General features: G+C 39.8%; 1 protein-coding gene across 1 annotated transcript in view; it reads left to right on the forward strand.

Moving 5' to 3' along the window:
• The window catches only part of CLSTN2 (calsyntenin 2), a 637108-nt gene that overhangs the window by 228150 nt on the left and 392639 nt on the right, over positions 1–16319 (forward strand). The window contains exon 2 of the mRNA XM_023192121.1: positions 13102–13224. Within this exon, the coding sequence (XP_023047889.1) occupies positions 13102–13224 (123 nt within the window). The remainder of the gene's footprint in view (positions 1–13101; positions 13225–16319) is intronic.

A 16319-nucleotide genomic window follows, 5' to 3' on the forward strand; every position in this document is an offset into this window, starting at 1 on the left:
AAGCCACAAGGGTTTTATTTATTAGTTTGCCGGTAGAGAAACAAAAGTATAACATTTCTTTCTGAGCTTAAGAGAAATTTGTACTATCCCATCAAATCTTCTCACTCAATTTGAATGCAACAGTCTAAAAACTTCTTCAATGTGTGTGATGATTAGTTTGTGATATGTCAAATTGTCTGGACTGTTGTACCCAGTTATTTAATCAAACATTAGTCTAGATATTGCCATGAAGATATTTCGTAGATGTGCTGAAGATCTACCATCAGTTGACTTTACGTAAAGGACATTACTCTCACTAACATGGGTGAGCCTCATCCAATCAGTTGAAGAGCGTTGACAGCAAAAACTGTGGTTTCCCGGAAAAGAAGAAATTTGCCTCAAGATTGTAGCATCAACTTCTGTCTGGGTTTTCAGCCTGCAGGCCTGCCCTATAGTTCTCAAATTTGCTAACCCCCCCCAAATGCATGAATCAAATCTTTAAATTTCTCTGTCTCTACACACACACACACACAGATATAGAGGTATATAGATTTAGAGAGATTGTGATGTACTGTTGGTTCTGTTTCTCTGGTGAACCCTGACTGTTCATTCCCCAGTCCGTTTTAGTCTTGGCTATATTGTCTCCTTGTACCCTACCAAGCACTTGGTCCACAGTTTTGACCCACAGGAGATGGAACTGAATGTGTGCCGTTACATGGACTTCTTGTGGGGAGAAGGATGACCATCCAGGGAGGAAATTTCACTTCTTCCATCCAGGGGCGATGGCCTTGCTTATATGAGTTCCTTAAGCTCTCTGAACATGTTCCCTCATCCATGAAGTTGAGCCAATTCTGCCATCCTGCAGGGGTGCTTGTGAGAATTTAATGAGAATATAGTAGCCTGGCACATAGTAGGCCCTCAGGAGTGGTGGCTTCTGCTTAGCTATGTTAATGATTCTGGTTTGTCAATGGCAATTACAGAAAGTTTTAGACAATTACATTTATTAGCATGAATTCCAAAGTAAGTTAAGGACTGTCTTAGGGGTTAAAGATGTTTAAAATGCAATGAAGTATGAGATATTGAAGTAATAACAATCTTGGAGAATTAGAGATATAACAATTTAATGCACACTTCAGTCCAATAATGTTCAGTAGGTAAAATATTTTGTGTAAAAAAGCTGGCTCTAGCAAGTGAATGTGAGCATTAAACAATCACAATCCTTTTTTCCTTGCCCCTTTTTATTCTAAATGATCTTTTTTTGCATGGCTCCTGATCTTCTTCATAGACTTAGTCTAATTTTTCCAGCCCTTGGGAGTTAAGTCTAGGGTTCTGTTAGGTCTTCATCCTACCAATGGATTAGTTGGGTTGTGGACATGCTGGGTCCTGTGTGGATCCTGATCCCAGCCTGTAGATGCTGAGGTGCAGAACTGAAAGCCTTTGCTGGCAACCTATAAAGTGCTGGTCACCAATGAGTCAGCTCTAACTCAGAGTCTCCTTTAATCTTCCTCTCAGAAACCTTGCAGAATGGGTATTACCTCCATTTTATAAAAGAGAGTGGAGGCCTGGGAAGTTTGAAAGACTTAACTAAGATATCCTGTTGGTATGTAATGGCAGCACTTTGACATTAACTGCAATACCCCTTAATTTAGCCTCAGGGTCTGTCTTAGGGTGAACTTTGGCCAATTGGCTTGATCTGGATGACTTGTGTAGAGACAACTTATAATTTCAGTTTCATAAATCTCACATGGTACCTCAGTGCACAATTTTTCCTAGCCTTGCTCCTGGTTCACATGTCACTACCCAATGGGTTATTGGCATATAGTTTATTCCCAGGCTGGAGAAATTAGGTAAGATCTTTGAGAGTGTCCACACTCTAAACAGATGAGTATTTATGGGTAGAAAATGATAGTTGGAAGGAAAGAAGAAAATAGGTATGGTGAGTGGACAAATGGCTAGGTAGATGGGTGGATAGGTAGATGGGTAGTTAGGTAGATGGGTGGGTGGATGGATGGATGGATGGACAGAAAATAGTAAAGAAGTGAGGAAGGAAGGAAAGCAATGTCCTGCCCCTACTGAAAGCACCTATCAAGCAGTTAAGGATTAATGACTCAGCCATCTTTCCTTCAAATACTTTTTCATCCCAATTAAAATAGTGAAATGTAATCTCATCTTCTGTGGATATTTTTCATGTGTGAGTCACACACATGGGATTTGTGTTTAAAACTCTCTAATTGGTACCTCTAGCAAGTGATATAGGTTGTCTCTAATTAACTGATGGCAAATGTCACCCTAAGATTTGGCAGGCATGCCCTTTCTATTTGCATGATACAGGAATACCTGCTCATTGGAATCAAAGTGCTGCTAATAGATTCAGGTATTGGAGATGCTGGCAAGTAAAAGGTGTGCTCACTTCGTTTACCAGTGACTCACTATATGCTGGGCACTGTGTTACAAACTGTAGACATCGTCATGATTAGAATGGTGCCTCCCCATCAAGGGGCCTCAGTGTTCTTCAGGAAAGAGGAACAAGGAAAGATCCAATGGTGACACAGTAGACCTGTGGCATGACAGCAGACATTACAGGGTGACAGGAGAACAGAAGGGCAACTGGGGGAGGGGAGTGAGCTGAACCTGGAAGAATGAATAGACAGGAGTAAGGAGCGTGGGCACAGGGGTAGGCAGCACAATGACGGCAAAGCATGGGTAACCTAGAGAGCTTAGGGCCTTGGGTAGCCTCATCTAATCTCCTAGTGGAGGGCAGGACAGCTTCCTAGCCTAGTATCCTAGCTGGGGAAGGGCAGAATCAGATTTGCCTAGACAAGGATCCTATCCCAGCCTGACTGAAGCAAAGAATAAAAATACTTTTCAAACTGCTATTATAATAATTGTAGTTAGGAATCATTTTATTACAAGAACAGATACTCAAACTAGTACAATTTTTCTTTTAAAAGTTGGAGGAGAAGAACTATTGAAAGGCTTCACTTGGTAACCTCAGACACGCCATAGAAGGCTGATGAGTCTGTGAAAGGTGAGCAGGGAATGGGCTAGAAAACAGGAGTGGAGAGGTGCCCCCGTGTTGCCTAAAGCCACCTGGGGTCCATTTCTTCTCTCTGCCTATCTACTCTCAAACCTTGTATCTCCTGGCAGATGGCTGTCTCTGATTTAAATGGATTTTCAGCTCCCCATAAACTTTGAGTGCTGATTGCATGAATGCTAGCCCCAACTCCCCATTACCTTTTCTCTCAAGATTTCAAGTGCCCATAGCCAGACGAGCTCTAGTTTCTGGCCTGTGAAATGAACGTTTCAAGGTCTAATAAATTGGCCTACTCCACCCGTCAGTTTTGCCAAGGGTCCAGTATCTATCTTGGTCTAAGCAGTTCTACTCGGAGATCAGGTCAGAAGAGGAAGTTGAGCATGGCAGGCAAAAGACCAGCCTGACAATTGGAATAATATATTTACCAGAGTATAGTTAACCTTGTTAGAGCATTTTGCAATCAGTAAAGCATGTTTTTTACTCATAGTTTACTTTTACCCAGGGAACAGTATTGGAGTTCTAAAGATCCAGGGGTGACCAGAAAGGTCAGAAAGTAGCCAGAAAGGTCAACTTTAGGTAAAAGCATAAAGATTCAAAAGGTAAATCATCAGCCACTTGGCCCTGCTGCTTGCATGGAGCATTAATACACTTTTTTTTTTTTGCAGTGGAAGCAAAGAGAGCTGAGGAGCTCTCCTGAGGAATGCATCTGTGCTCTAGTTAAAGGCACATTGGGTGGCAAGACCTAATTTCTGTGTAAATGGAGCAGAAATATCACACTGGTATTTCCTCTGCATGAGTGCAAAGACACGGGCATTTTCCAAATGCTGAAACATCATGGAAAAGAGATAAGAAAGGGGCGAGAAGTAGTCCTAAAGGGGCATGATATGGCACAGCTCAGCCTCCAGATGGGATGTGCAGAAAACAGGGATATTATCTTGTCAAGAACTGATAAAAACTTAGTTCTTCTGAAGTTACATTCAAATGAAGCGAAGCATGAGCTGACTAACCTCACTCTATTGGAACAAAAAGACAAAGCATTTTGTTCAGGGAGGGAACATCAGGCTATGGAACAGATTAAATAAGGAGTAACAGCCAAGCCACAGGCATCAATAGCCACTACTTCTTTCTGGAAAGGAGATGGTTCTCCAGCATCCCATGAAGCCAGAGTTTGGAAGTAACTCCTGGATAATTTCTGTACATGCCAAAAAGCTCTGGGTAATGGGAATACCATCTCAGTCCAGCACTGTGTCTGGCCTTGCTCCCTCAAACTTTGTTCTAGAGCTAAACCAAACTATTTACATTTCCCCCAAGATACATTAAATGCTTTTATCATTGGGCCTTTGCCCATCCACATTCTTCTGCCTGGAGCCCTCCACATCCTTTATGCCTGCTTAATTCCTGCTGCTCATGACTTACAGTTTACTTTCTCCAGGAAGTAATCCTTGGTTACCTTGACTAAGTCAGCACTTCTCTTTTTCCATAGCACTCTGCTCTTCCTCTTCTTCCCTACCTCCTACCATACTGTTTACCCCCCTAGTCTGAGAGTCCTTTGAGGACTAGAACTTCGTTCTTGCCCCACATGTATTAAGGCATAATTTACACAGAATAAGATTCACCTTCTTAAGTGTGAAGTTGGATATGTTTTGACAAACGCACACATGCAGAAGTGTAACCACCACCACAATCAACATACAGAATGGTTTCATCTTCTCAGAACGTTCCCTTTTTCTGCTTTACAATCAAATCCCACCCCACCCCAAGCCCTAGCCACTACTGATCTGTTGCTATCTGTCCCTATAGTTTTGTGTTTTCTAAAATGTCATGTGAATGGCATCAAATAGCATGCAGTCTTTTTTGTCTGACTTCTTTCACTTCATTTCACCAGTGAAATGCTTTGATGATTCATCTGTTTTGTTATATGGATCAGTAGTTGTTCTTTTATTGCTGAGTGGGTGTCCATTATCTGGATATACTGCAATTTGTTTACCTATTCACTAGTTGATGGCCATTTTAGTTACCAGTTTGGCACTAAGTATTCTAAATAAAGATTCTGTGATCATTTCTATACAAGTCTTTTGTGTAATTTATGTTTTCATTCCTCTTGGGTAAATCCTAGGAATAGAATTGCTGAGTCATTTTATAAGAAACTGCTAAACTATTTTGCAAAGTGACTGTATTATCCTTACATTCTTACCAACAATGTCTAAAAGTTCCAATTACTTTACATCTTTATCAGAACTTGATATTGTCAGTTTTATTTTAGCCATTCAAGTGGTGGTGGTGTGATATCCCATTGTGGCTTTAATTTACATGCCTCTAATGACTGTTGATGTTTAACAAATTTTTATGCTCTAATTTGCTGTTTATATATTTATTTTGGTGAAAGGTATATTCAATTTTTGCTTTTTGAAAATCAAATTGTTTGTCTTATTTAATTGAAAGAATTATTTATATATTTTGGATACAAGACCTTTATGAAATGTTTTGCAAATATTTCCTCCTAGTCTGTGGCTTACAAATTTTTTTAATGTTTTTCAAGAAAATAAAAGTGTATCATTTTTATAAAGTTCAATGTTATCAATTTTATCTTTTATGGGGCATGCTTTTTTTGATTCTTTCTAATCTAACCCAAGGATACTAAGATTTTCTTGTATCCTTTATTTATTTATTTATTTATTTATTTATTTATTTATTTATTTATGGAGACAGAGTCTTGCTCTGTTGCCCAGGCTAGAGTGCAGTGGCATGATCTCTGCTCACTGCAAGTTCCGCCTCCCGGGTTCATGCCATTCTCCTGCCTCAGCCTCCCGAGAAGCTGGGACTACAGGTGCCCGCCACCACACCCAGCTAATTTTTTGTATTTTTAGTAGAGACGGGGTTTCACCGTGTTAGCCAGGATGGTCTCGATCTCCTGACTTCGTGATCTGCCCGCCTCGGCCTCCCAAAGTGCTGGGATTACAGGTGTGAGCCACCGTGCCCGGCCTCGTATGCTTTATTTTAAAGGTTTTATAATTTTGACTTCTACATTCAGAACTATGACTCCTGTAGAGAGAATTTTTGTTTATGGAGTGCAGTAGGACTGGAGTTTTTTTTTTTTTTTTTTTGCATATAGATACTCATTTTTTTTCTAGCAGCATTTTATTAAAAAGCTATTCTCCTTCCCATTTAATTACCTTAGAACCTTTGTCGGAAATGAATTGACCATATGTATGTGTCTATTTCTGGACTGTTTCTTCTTTCTGTGGATGTATATGTCTATCTTTATATTAATACCACACTATCTTGATTAGGGTAGGTTTGCAGTAAGTTTCAAAATTAGGTAGTATAAGTCCTTCAACTTTGTTCTTTTTTCCTAAAATTATTTTGGCTATGTCAGGTCTTTTTCATTTATATGTACATCTTAGAATTAGCTGATTCTTTCAAAAATCCTGCTGGTAATTTTGGTTGGAGTTACATTAAATCTATATATCAATTTTGGGGAAAATTTACATCTTAAGTATATTGAGTCTACCAAATAATGAACACTGTGTATTTCTCCATTTAAACCTCTTCAGATCTTTAAATTCTTTCAGCAGTGTCAGGGTTTTCAGTGTACCAACTTTTGCGTATATTTTCTGAAAGTTATTGGTAAGTGTTTCATGTTTTTGATGCTATTGTAACAGTATTTTTTAAATTGAAATATCCAATTGTTTCTACATAGAAATACCATTGCTTTTTTAATATTGGCTTTCTATCTTCTGACCTTCCTAAACTCTTATTAGTTCTAATAGCATTTTTTTATTCCATAGAATGTTTACATTGATGATTATGTTCCCTGTGAATAATGACAATTTTACTTTTTCATTTCCAATTTAATATTTTTTCTTGCCTTATTGCACTGGTTAGAACCTACAGTACAATGTGAATAGAAGTGGTGAGAGTGGATGTCCTTGTATTCTTCCTGCTCTTGGAAGGAAAGCATTTGTTCTTTCACCATTAAGTATGATATTAGCTATAGGTTTTTGTTAAAGTTCTTTATCTGGTTAAGAAAGTTGTCTTCTATTTCTCATTTGGTAATAGTTTTAATTATAGATAGATGTTGAATTTTGTCAGATGCTTTTTAAAGGATGTTTTTCTCTTTTTATCTCGGTGCTTAGTGTGTTTTCTGTACATTTTGGATACTCCATTAATATTTATTGAATGGATGAAGCTGGGCTGAATATTTCCGAGAGTGCAAGGGTACACCTTAGCCACCCAGGATCATGAGATGGGGTAGGGGGAGTTCTAAGTATTTGAATGTCCATTCTGTTCCTGGGTACTATGTTTGCTTACATCATTTCATGCAATTTTCACAACATTCCTGAGAAATAAGTATCTTTGTTTTACAAATGAAGAATAAGTAATAGATGGGATGATTTAAAAGCTATAACATAATTGAGCTCAGAGAAGAATTTTTATGTTTCATTACTCAATAGATATAAAAAGGCAATCATTAAATTCAGGAAACAAAAGTATACAAAGGAGGCTGCTTCCAAATGTGATGCAAGCTAGGATGGAACATGATTCAGCCATTTGATGGAGTAAAAAATAAAGAATCCAGTTTATCTGGATACAAATAATGTTGTCCTCAAAATGATCATTTGACCACTAAGAAGAATAAGTAATTATTGTACAATACTTGGCTCAGCCATGAATGATATCTTTATAGTCGAATTAATGTAAATTAAGTTATTGGTTTGCAACCCTGATGACTTGATCTATAGACAAAGGATAGAAGGCGATTTTGTTTATGAATCAATCTTGACAAAGCAAAAGTTCTGATGTAAGGGAAGTTAGAATGTGGGAGAGAAGGGAGAAATTTGGGGGATGTTAGCATTCTTACTTTCCAAAATGAGAATATTTAAATCCCTCTAAGCCTCAGTTACTCACCTGCAAAATGAGAAATAAAGTATTACGCAATGGGATTGTTGTGAGGATGTATGAATATATGTATGTCAAATGCCTAATATGTGATAGGTACCCAACTAACTGAAGTAGTGACAGAGAGGAGTAAAGGAAGGCAGACCTGCGCATAGAAGGAAGTCAGCCCATTTCCTAATGAGGGAAACACATCAACTTTAAAGTTGGTCTGTAAATCACCTCTCCTTCCGACATTGTCACTGCCCAGCAAGCAGGGTGGTAAGTTTGAGTAGTGAAAAAGCAGCAGCTATGTGTCTAGTACAGGACGTATGAATGACAGAATGACACTGTAAGTAGCATCACCATCAGCATTTTACAGTCGTGGGAACTGAAACTCAGAGAGGCCACCGGATTCACATAGGACCAGCCAGAAGTGGCTAAGTCAGGACTCAAACCAGGAACTGCAACTTTAGATTTCATTGCCTGCCACTGAGACTATCTAATTTAGACCATTTAGATAGGCACAATGAATCTGAAACACTGGATGAGCTCCTGGCGTATGCTCTGTACACAGTTCTAATGAACAGGCCCCTAGGTTTAATTAAGGGGAAAAAAGATTTAATTATTTCTCCCAACAGCTGCAAATTATTTACATTGCATTTGTGTTGATGGCTAATAAAAGAGCAAAGGAGTGTGGGAACAGCCCCGGGTGGTTGTAATTCTTCCAGGGTCCATAATGAAGCATCAGTCTGAATGCCAAAATGTGAGAATGGATGTGCCTACTGTCCAGTTCACACCTGCAGTGGCCAGAGCTTCTCTCTGCCCTGGGCATGGTCCAGGCTGTAAAAATGAGTTACAGGGGCCAAGACCTGAGAATAGCAAGGCACATGTCCCTGCCTCATTAGACTGCTTTCCAGTTAGTTTGTGATTGCTGTGGAATGGGTGAGAAGGAGCAAAATGGTGGCCCTGGTTTAGTCTGCCACTGCTCCTGGAACAGCTCTGAACTGACCTTTTGAAGGACAATGAGGTAGGAAGGGGACAGGAGTCACTGCCTCAGAGCTGCTCGCAATTCTATAAGCTCTCACTTCGCTGTGGCTACTGAAAAATATGTAATATAATATATAAAACATATACTGTATAATGTGCATTACATATATATTATAATATGTGTGTGTACACTTCTCAGATATCACAAAGTATGAGTTTCTGATTTTCCTACTTATTAATTTTTAACCATATAATCGCCTTGGGAAAGTTACACCTTGTGGTCATAGTTTATTCATCTTTATAATGATCACGCCTACCTCACAGGATGCTGTGGTAAGCATTGCATATGTGACCACACCTTTTAAACTATGAAGTAGGGTGTGAAGTTTGGCATCGGAACCATTTTGATTATTCTAGACCCCCCTCTCTAACCTGTTATTTTGATTCTAATGTACCTACTCTGTATTCTGACTTCTGTGAGGGTATTGGGGGTGGGCAGAGGAGACTAAAAAAGAGAAACCAAGCAACTCACAGTTGAGTAATCAGATTAATGTTTTAGAAAGATCACTGTTGATACCAGTGTGCAGAGTAGACTAGCGTAGGGCAAGATTTCCAATGGAGAGACCAGTCAGGAGGCCCCTGCAGCCATTCAGATAGGAGTGGGTTGGGCTAGAATCCATCAAACAAAGACATACAAGGGGAAGAATTGGCAAGAACTGGGTTTTCACCAGATGAGGTTCTCACACTGGAGTATTACACCAAATCCTGGCACAGTCTTATTTCAGTTCTCTACCCTTCATTAGTACCTGCTGATAGAAGTATACTGTATTCATTTGCTAGGGCTGCTGTAACAAAGTACCACAAACTGTGTCTATTAGTCCATTTTCTTGCTACTGATAAAGACATACTCAAGACTGGGCAATTTACAAAAGAAAGAGGTTTAACTGAACTTACAGTTCCACCTGGCTGGGGAAGCCTCACAGTAATGGCAGAAGGTGAGGAAGATCAAGTCCCATCTTACATGGATGGCAGCAGGCAAGAGAATGAGGAAGATGCAAAAGCAGAAACCCCTGATAAAACTATCGGATCTCATGAAACTTATTCACTACCTCAAGAACAGTATGGGGGAAAATGCCCCCATGATTCAGTTATCTCCCACTGGGTCCCTCCCACAACAGGTGGGAATTGTGGGAGTAAAATTCAAGATGAGATTTGGCTGGGGACACAGAGCCAAACCATATCATTCTGCCCCTAGCCCCTGCCAAGTCTCATGTCCTGACATTTCAAAAATAATCATGCCTTCCCAGTAGTCCCCCAAAGTCTTAACTCATTTTAGCGTTAATCAAAAGTTCACAGTCTAAAGTGTCATCTGAGACAAGGCAAGTCCCCTCTGCCTATAGCTTGTAAAATCAAAAGCAAGCTAGTTACTTCCTAGATGCAATGGGGATACAGACATTGGGTAAATACAACCATTCTAAATGGGAGACATTGTCCAAAATAAAAGGGCTACAGGGCCATTCAAGTCCAAAATCCAGTGTGGCTGTCAAATTTTAAAGCTCCAAAATGATCTCTTTTGACTCCATGTCTCATATCCAGGTCACCCTAATGCAAGAGGTAGGTTCTCATGGTCTCAGGAAGCTCCACCCCTGTTGCTTTGCAGGGTATAGCCTCCCTCCCATCTGCTTTCATGGGCTAGTGTTGAGTACCTGCAGCTTTTCCAGGCACAGGTGCAAGCGTCAGTGGATCTAGCATTCTGGGGTCTGTAGGACAGTGGCTCTCCTCTCATGGCTCCACTAGGCAGTGCCCTAGTAGGGACTCTGTGTGGGGGCTCCGACCCCACATTTCCCTTCCGCACTGCCCTAGCAGAGATTCTCCATGAGAGCCCCTCCCCTGCAGCAAACTTCTGCCTGGGCATCCAGGCATTTCCGTACATGTTCTGAAATTCAGGTGGAGGTTCCCAATCCTCAATTCTTTACTTTTGTGCAGCTGCAGGATCAATACCACATGAAAGCCACCAAGGCTTGGGGCTTGCACCATCTGAAGCCATGGCCTGAACTCTATGTTGGCCCCTTTTAGCCATGGCTGGAGCAGCTGGGATACAGGGCACCAAGTCCCTAGGCTGCACATAGCTCAGAGGCCCAGCCCACGAAACTATGTTTTTTTCTTTTAGGCCTCAGGGCCTCTGATGGGAGGGGCTGTCATGAAGACCTCTGAACATGCCCTGGAGCCATTTTCCCCATTGTCTTGGGGATTAAGATTGGGCTCCTCCTTACTTATGAATATTTCTACAATTGATTGGAATTTCTCCTCAGAAAATGGGATTTTTTTTCTATCACATTGTCACGCTGCAAATGTTTCAAACTTACCTGTTCTGTTTTCCTTTTAAAACTGAGTGCTTTTAACAGCACCCAACTCACCTCTCAAATGCTTTGCTGCTTAGAAATTCCTTCCACCAGATACCCTAAATCATCTCTCTCAAGTTCACAATCCCACAAGTATTTAGGGCAGAGTCAAAATGCTGCCAGTCTCTGCTAAAATATAACAAGAGTCACCTTTGTTCCAGTTCCCAACGAGTTCCTTATCTCCATCTAAGACCACCTCAGCCTGAACCTCATTGCCCATATCGCTATCAGAATTTTGGGCAAAGCCATTCAACAAGTCTCTAGGAAGTTTCCAACTTTCCCACATTTTCCTCTCTTCTGAGCCCTCCAAACTGTTCCATCCTCTGCCTGTTACCCAGTTCCAAAGTCACTTCCACATTTTTGGGTATCTTTTCAGCAATGCTCCACTCTACTGGTACCAGTTTACTGTATTAGTCTGTATTCATGCTGCTGATAAAGACATACCCCAGACTGGGTAATTCACAAAAGGAAGAGGTTTAATTGGACCTCTTACCATCCCATCTTACATGGATGGCAGCAGGCAAAGAGAGAATGAAGAAGCCACAAAAGCAGAGACCCCTGAGAAAACTGTCAGATCTCGTGAGATTTACTCACAACCAGGAGAACAGTATAGGGGAAAACAACCCCATGATTCAATTGTCTCCTACTGGGTCCCTCCCACAACATGTGGGAATTATGGGAGTACAATTCAAGATGGGATTTGGATGGGGACACAGAGCCAAACCGTATCACTGGGTATCTGGGAACAAAAACTTATTGTCTCACATTTATGGATGCCAGAAATATGAAATCAAGGTGTTGGCAGGTCCAGGTTCCCTCTGAAGGCTCTAGGAAAGGCTCCATTCCAGTATTCTCTCCTAGCTTCCTATAGTTCCTTGGCTTGGGGCTACACAACTCTATTTTCACATGAGATTTTCTCAGTGTGCATATATCTGTGCCACAATTTTCCCTTTATATAAGTACACTAATCATATTAGATGCGGAACCACCCTAATGACATTTTAAAACTTGATTACCTCTGTAAAGATTTTATCTCCCAATACATTCACATTCTGAGGTTCTAAGTGTTAGGATATCAATGTATTTTTTTAATGTAGAGGACACAATTCAACCCGTAAAATATAGTTGATATGTATTTTCAGTGTATCAATTGTTCATTGGTTAATATTTAATTCAGCTAGTGAAATTATTGAAGAACAACTTAAGTTGCTAGATAATTTAGACCACTGAGATATACAATTTTTAAATGATCAGAAAATATTCAAATATCTGTTGTATCTTTGCATATATAATGATATTTATACATATGTGTGTGTATACATGTATATAAAATGCAGTAACTTCTAATGATGGATCAGATTTGGTTGAGGTCAGAAACCTGAGCATACATAGTAGTAACTGCTAGTTTATTGATTGATAAAGGACTTTAACTCTGAAACATCTATTATTAGATGGTAGCATTACAGAATTAAAGCTTTCAATCAGTCCTCAATAATATCTATCTATACTGGGTATCCAGAAATACAAATAATGGGATTTTGATGAGGTGAAGAACCCATGGTCTTAGAGGCAAAACAAACAGTGTTTGATAGTCAATGCTGTCTCTCACCTTCTGAGTGCCTTGGGTGAGGTGTTGAACCTCTCCCTGCACTTCTTTGAAGTTTTCTGGGTTTAAAATGGGATTAACATGCTCCATGTCTCTCATGGGATTGTTGGATGACAGCCTATGATTGGGCAAATATATAATCTTAATAATACATTATTATGGGTTTGTTATTTAAATAATTATCCTTTTTGTTTTTTCTTTCCCCTATTTTCTAGTCAATAAGCACAAGCCATGGATCGAGACTTCATATCATGGAGTCATAACCGAGAACAATGACACAGTCATTTTGGATCCACCACTGGTAGCCCTGGATAAAGATGCACCAGTTCCTTTTGCAGGTGAGATTATGGCTTCGTACGGCTGGGCCTGGCTTACTTTGAAGATGTGCTGTGAAACCTCCACAAAGCCCAGAATATGGCTTTAGAGCTATTGTCACCACCCTGTGCATCTCTAGATCAGCCTGTGATGTTAAAGCTGTATGCCTCTTCTTATTTCTGGGATGGATTCTGGCTATCCTTGTGTTTTTGTTTGTTTTTTCCTTCATGTTGCCTCCAGTGCAAGACCCTTGTTTCTTCTTCTAATGAGTGGTAAATTGCTGAAGCGGCCTGTAGAGTTGGAGAAGTTGGGCTAGTAAGGTTCTTAGGGGAATTTTACCCATAAAGAGATAACCCGTTGTCCCCACTATCCACATATAATTGATAAATGGAGACTTGTAGCTTGGTAAATGGGCAAGAGAAAAGACAGAGAAAGACCAGGAAATATCTGCTAAGAGTGGCACAGGGTCTTGTTCTTGAGCTTTCAAGTGGGTGTGTCTTTGGAGGAGGAATCCCAAGGCAATGCCATATTTCCCTCTTGTGACTAGAGAGCCTCTCACTATCATCAAGGCTACGTCTGCTTCCTCCTTGGACCCTCTTCAAATGGTAGGCCCCAGGAGGGCTGAGTGAGGAGCTCGGCTATGCCTCATGCTTCCATGGATTTTGGCAAAGAGAAGGGACTGGTCATGGCAGTGGGAGGAGGGATTAGACAAAGGATTTCTGAAGATGCCTGCATCATGAGTAATATTGTTAACATTTTATAACTGTCAGGAGAAGGACAGGAAATTTAATGAAGGTTTTCAAGATTTCTAGAAGATTGCTTTATGATAGATGGGTGCCGGGCTGAGGTTTTCACCACAATGAAGTCTATTTTTTTCTGACAGTTTGCCTGCTACATTATGAGCTACTTGGGCAGAGAAAAGGGGTTTCTTTTGTACTTCTAAGAGATAAGCTCTGTGAAGACAGCTTTCATTATGGAATATTATAAAGTATGGAGTGAGAAGGTAGTTATATTAAATGGGGAAATTCAGTATTATGTGAAGATAAACCCATAAGCATTCTTGCAAAGAGTGAGGGACATACTCTACTCTCAGAAGAAAGCTTTATTTTATGTAGAATGAAAACCACCGACGGTACCTGTGACTTCCATGATGTTTAGAATTGAGGCATTTCCACACATTTCCCAATCACCCTCAGAAGTCCCAGTTTTACCAAATGCCAGTTGGAAGTATTAACTCCTTGCAGTCTTTACCACAAAAGATGAAGTATCTTCTTTGCCAGTCTAGGAAGACTCCAACACATCTCTTTCTTGGACATAGCCAATAATGGTATTGGGCTTAGTCAGCAATTATCAGCAATCCCTGGAAATGAGATTTTTAAACAAATATTAGTAAAAATGTTTGGGTCATGGAAATGTTTGGTTTATTATGCACTTGAAAAAATGGATGCCAGATGTAGTGGCTCATGCCTGTAACCCCAGCACTTTGGGAGGCTGAGGCAGGAGAATCATTTGAGACCAGAAGTTCAAGATAAGCCTGGGCAACCTAATCAGAACCCATCTCTACAAAATAATAATAATGATAATTATCTGGGCATGGTGGTGCTTGCCTGGTCCTAGTTTCTCAGGAAGCTGAGGCAGGAGAATCACTTGACTCAAATAATTTTAGATGGCTGCTGTGAACTATGTACAAAATGCACTCTATCCTGTGTGACAGAGCAAAAAATAAGTAGAAACAACATTTAGAAATTGGGAGATTTAGCATAAAAACGCAAGATTATGGTTTATCTTGATAAGTCTGAAATACAGAGCTGAGTAGTGGTTTTCCTTTTTCCACTGAGCATGAGCCCCTCACTTCCCTCAGCCCCTTTCCTCACAGCCTATATGCAGAGGCCCTTCCACTAAGTAGATCCTCTCATTCACCTTTCCATCTGAATATGTGACCCCTCTTTCAAATATGACAGAGAAAATAAATGACAAACAGGAAGTAATCAGATGACATGAAGTCACTGCAGTGTGCTGAGGCTGGCACTATAAAAGATGAGCAATATGTCTGATTGTATGTCTGCCTTTAATGTCCTGTTCTCGTCTCATGGTGAAAGGAAACCGAAGTCGTTGAATAAGCTGTTCTACAGTAAAGTTATAAGCTCTTTCATGTACAGACCACAATAGAAAAAAAGATACCTCAAGCAAATCTGATATTTGAAAGTTTGGATTTACAAAAGGTTATTAAAGTTTGTTGGTTATAGGGCTGAAGAAGAATTAAATATTTCATCTGAAGACTCACAAAAGGATTTCCTTAAGTCAGAAACCCACCAAATGCCTTTAAACTTGAATTTGTATTCTGACCATTAGATGCACCCACAACTGTTCAGGCACTTCTTGAAACCATAGTTTCCTTCTAAGCCAAGCCCTGAGTAGTTATTTCCATTTAAAGACAACTTCTATACTTCTATTATTTGCAGCTGCCTTAAAAGAGTCTACCTTAATGCATCAAAATATAATCCTCCAAGCTCTTAGGAGTAAAAAATAAAGGTGGTTTTTAGAATGGCCAGAGCTATTTTTCTCAGTGTTATTTATGATCAGCTCTAAGACAGGACACAGGCACTAGCCATCCATCCATGCTGCAGGCATTTATTTTAAAACATTTATCTTAAAAAGAAAATACCAAAGATTTATTTCAGATCCCTATCATTCTCATAAAACTGAAAAATTCATATCTGCCAACTCCATCACTCCTCGAAGTCAACTGAAGCTTTTAGTCCTCCCTTATCAGCTGCTTTTGTATTGTGTGTCAGTTTTCCCACCCCTTTCCCAGTGGTCTTTATTTCTCATTTAGCCCAGGAGATAGGCTCTAAGCTTTGTGGAAGACAGTTCCATCCATACCATTTGTGCTGTTATTTCTCTTATGTGTCTCCCCTTTAATTTTTTTTTAAGAAAAATGTTTTACATATAGATTCTGCCAATATATCATTTAGAATCATACATGATCTCACATGATTTTCATTTAAATATTATGATTGCGTTTTGTAAATAATTGCAAAATTCAAAGATTTAACATAACTTTTATGGTATATCTCCTAATTATGACAATAACAAATGAGATATATAAGTATTTATT

This window comes from Piliocolobus tephrosceles, chromosome 2 (genome assembly GCF_002776525.5).
Source record: "Piliocolobus tephrosceles isolate RC106 chromosome 2, ASM277652v3, whole genome shotgun sequence".
In the NCBI taxonomy this organism is placed as follows: Eukaryota; Metazoa; Chordata; class Mammalia; order Primates; family Cercopithecidae; genus Piliocolobus; species Piliocolobus tephrosceles.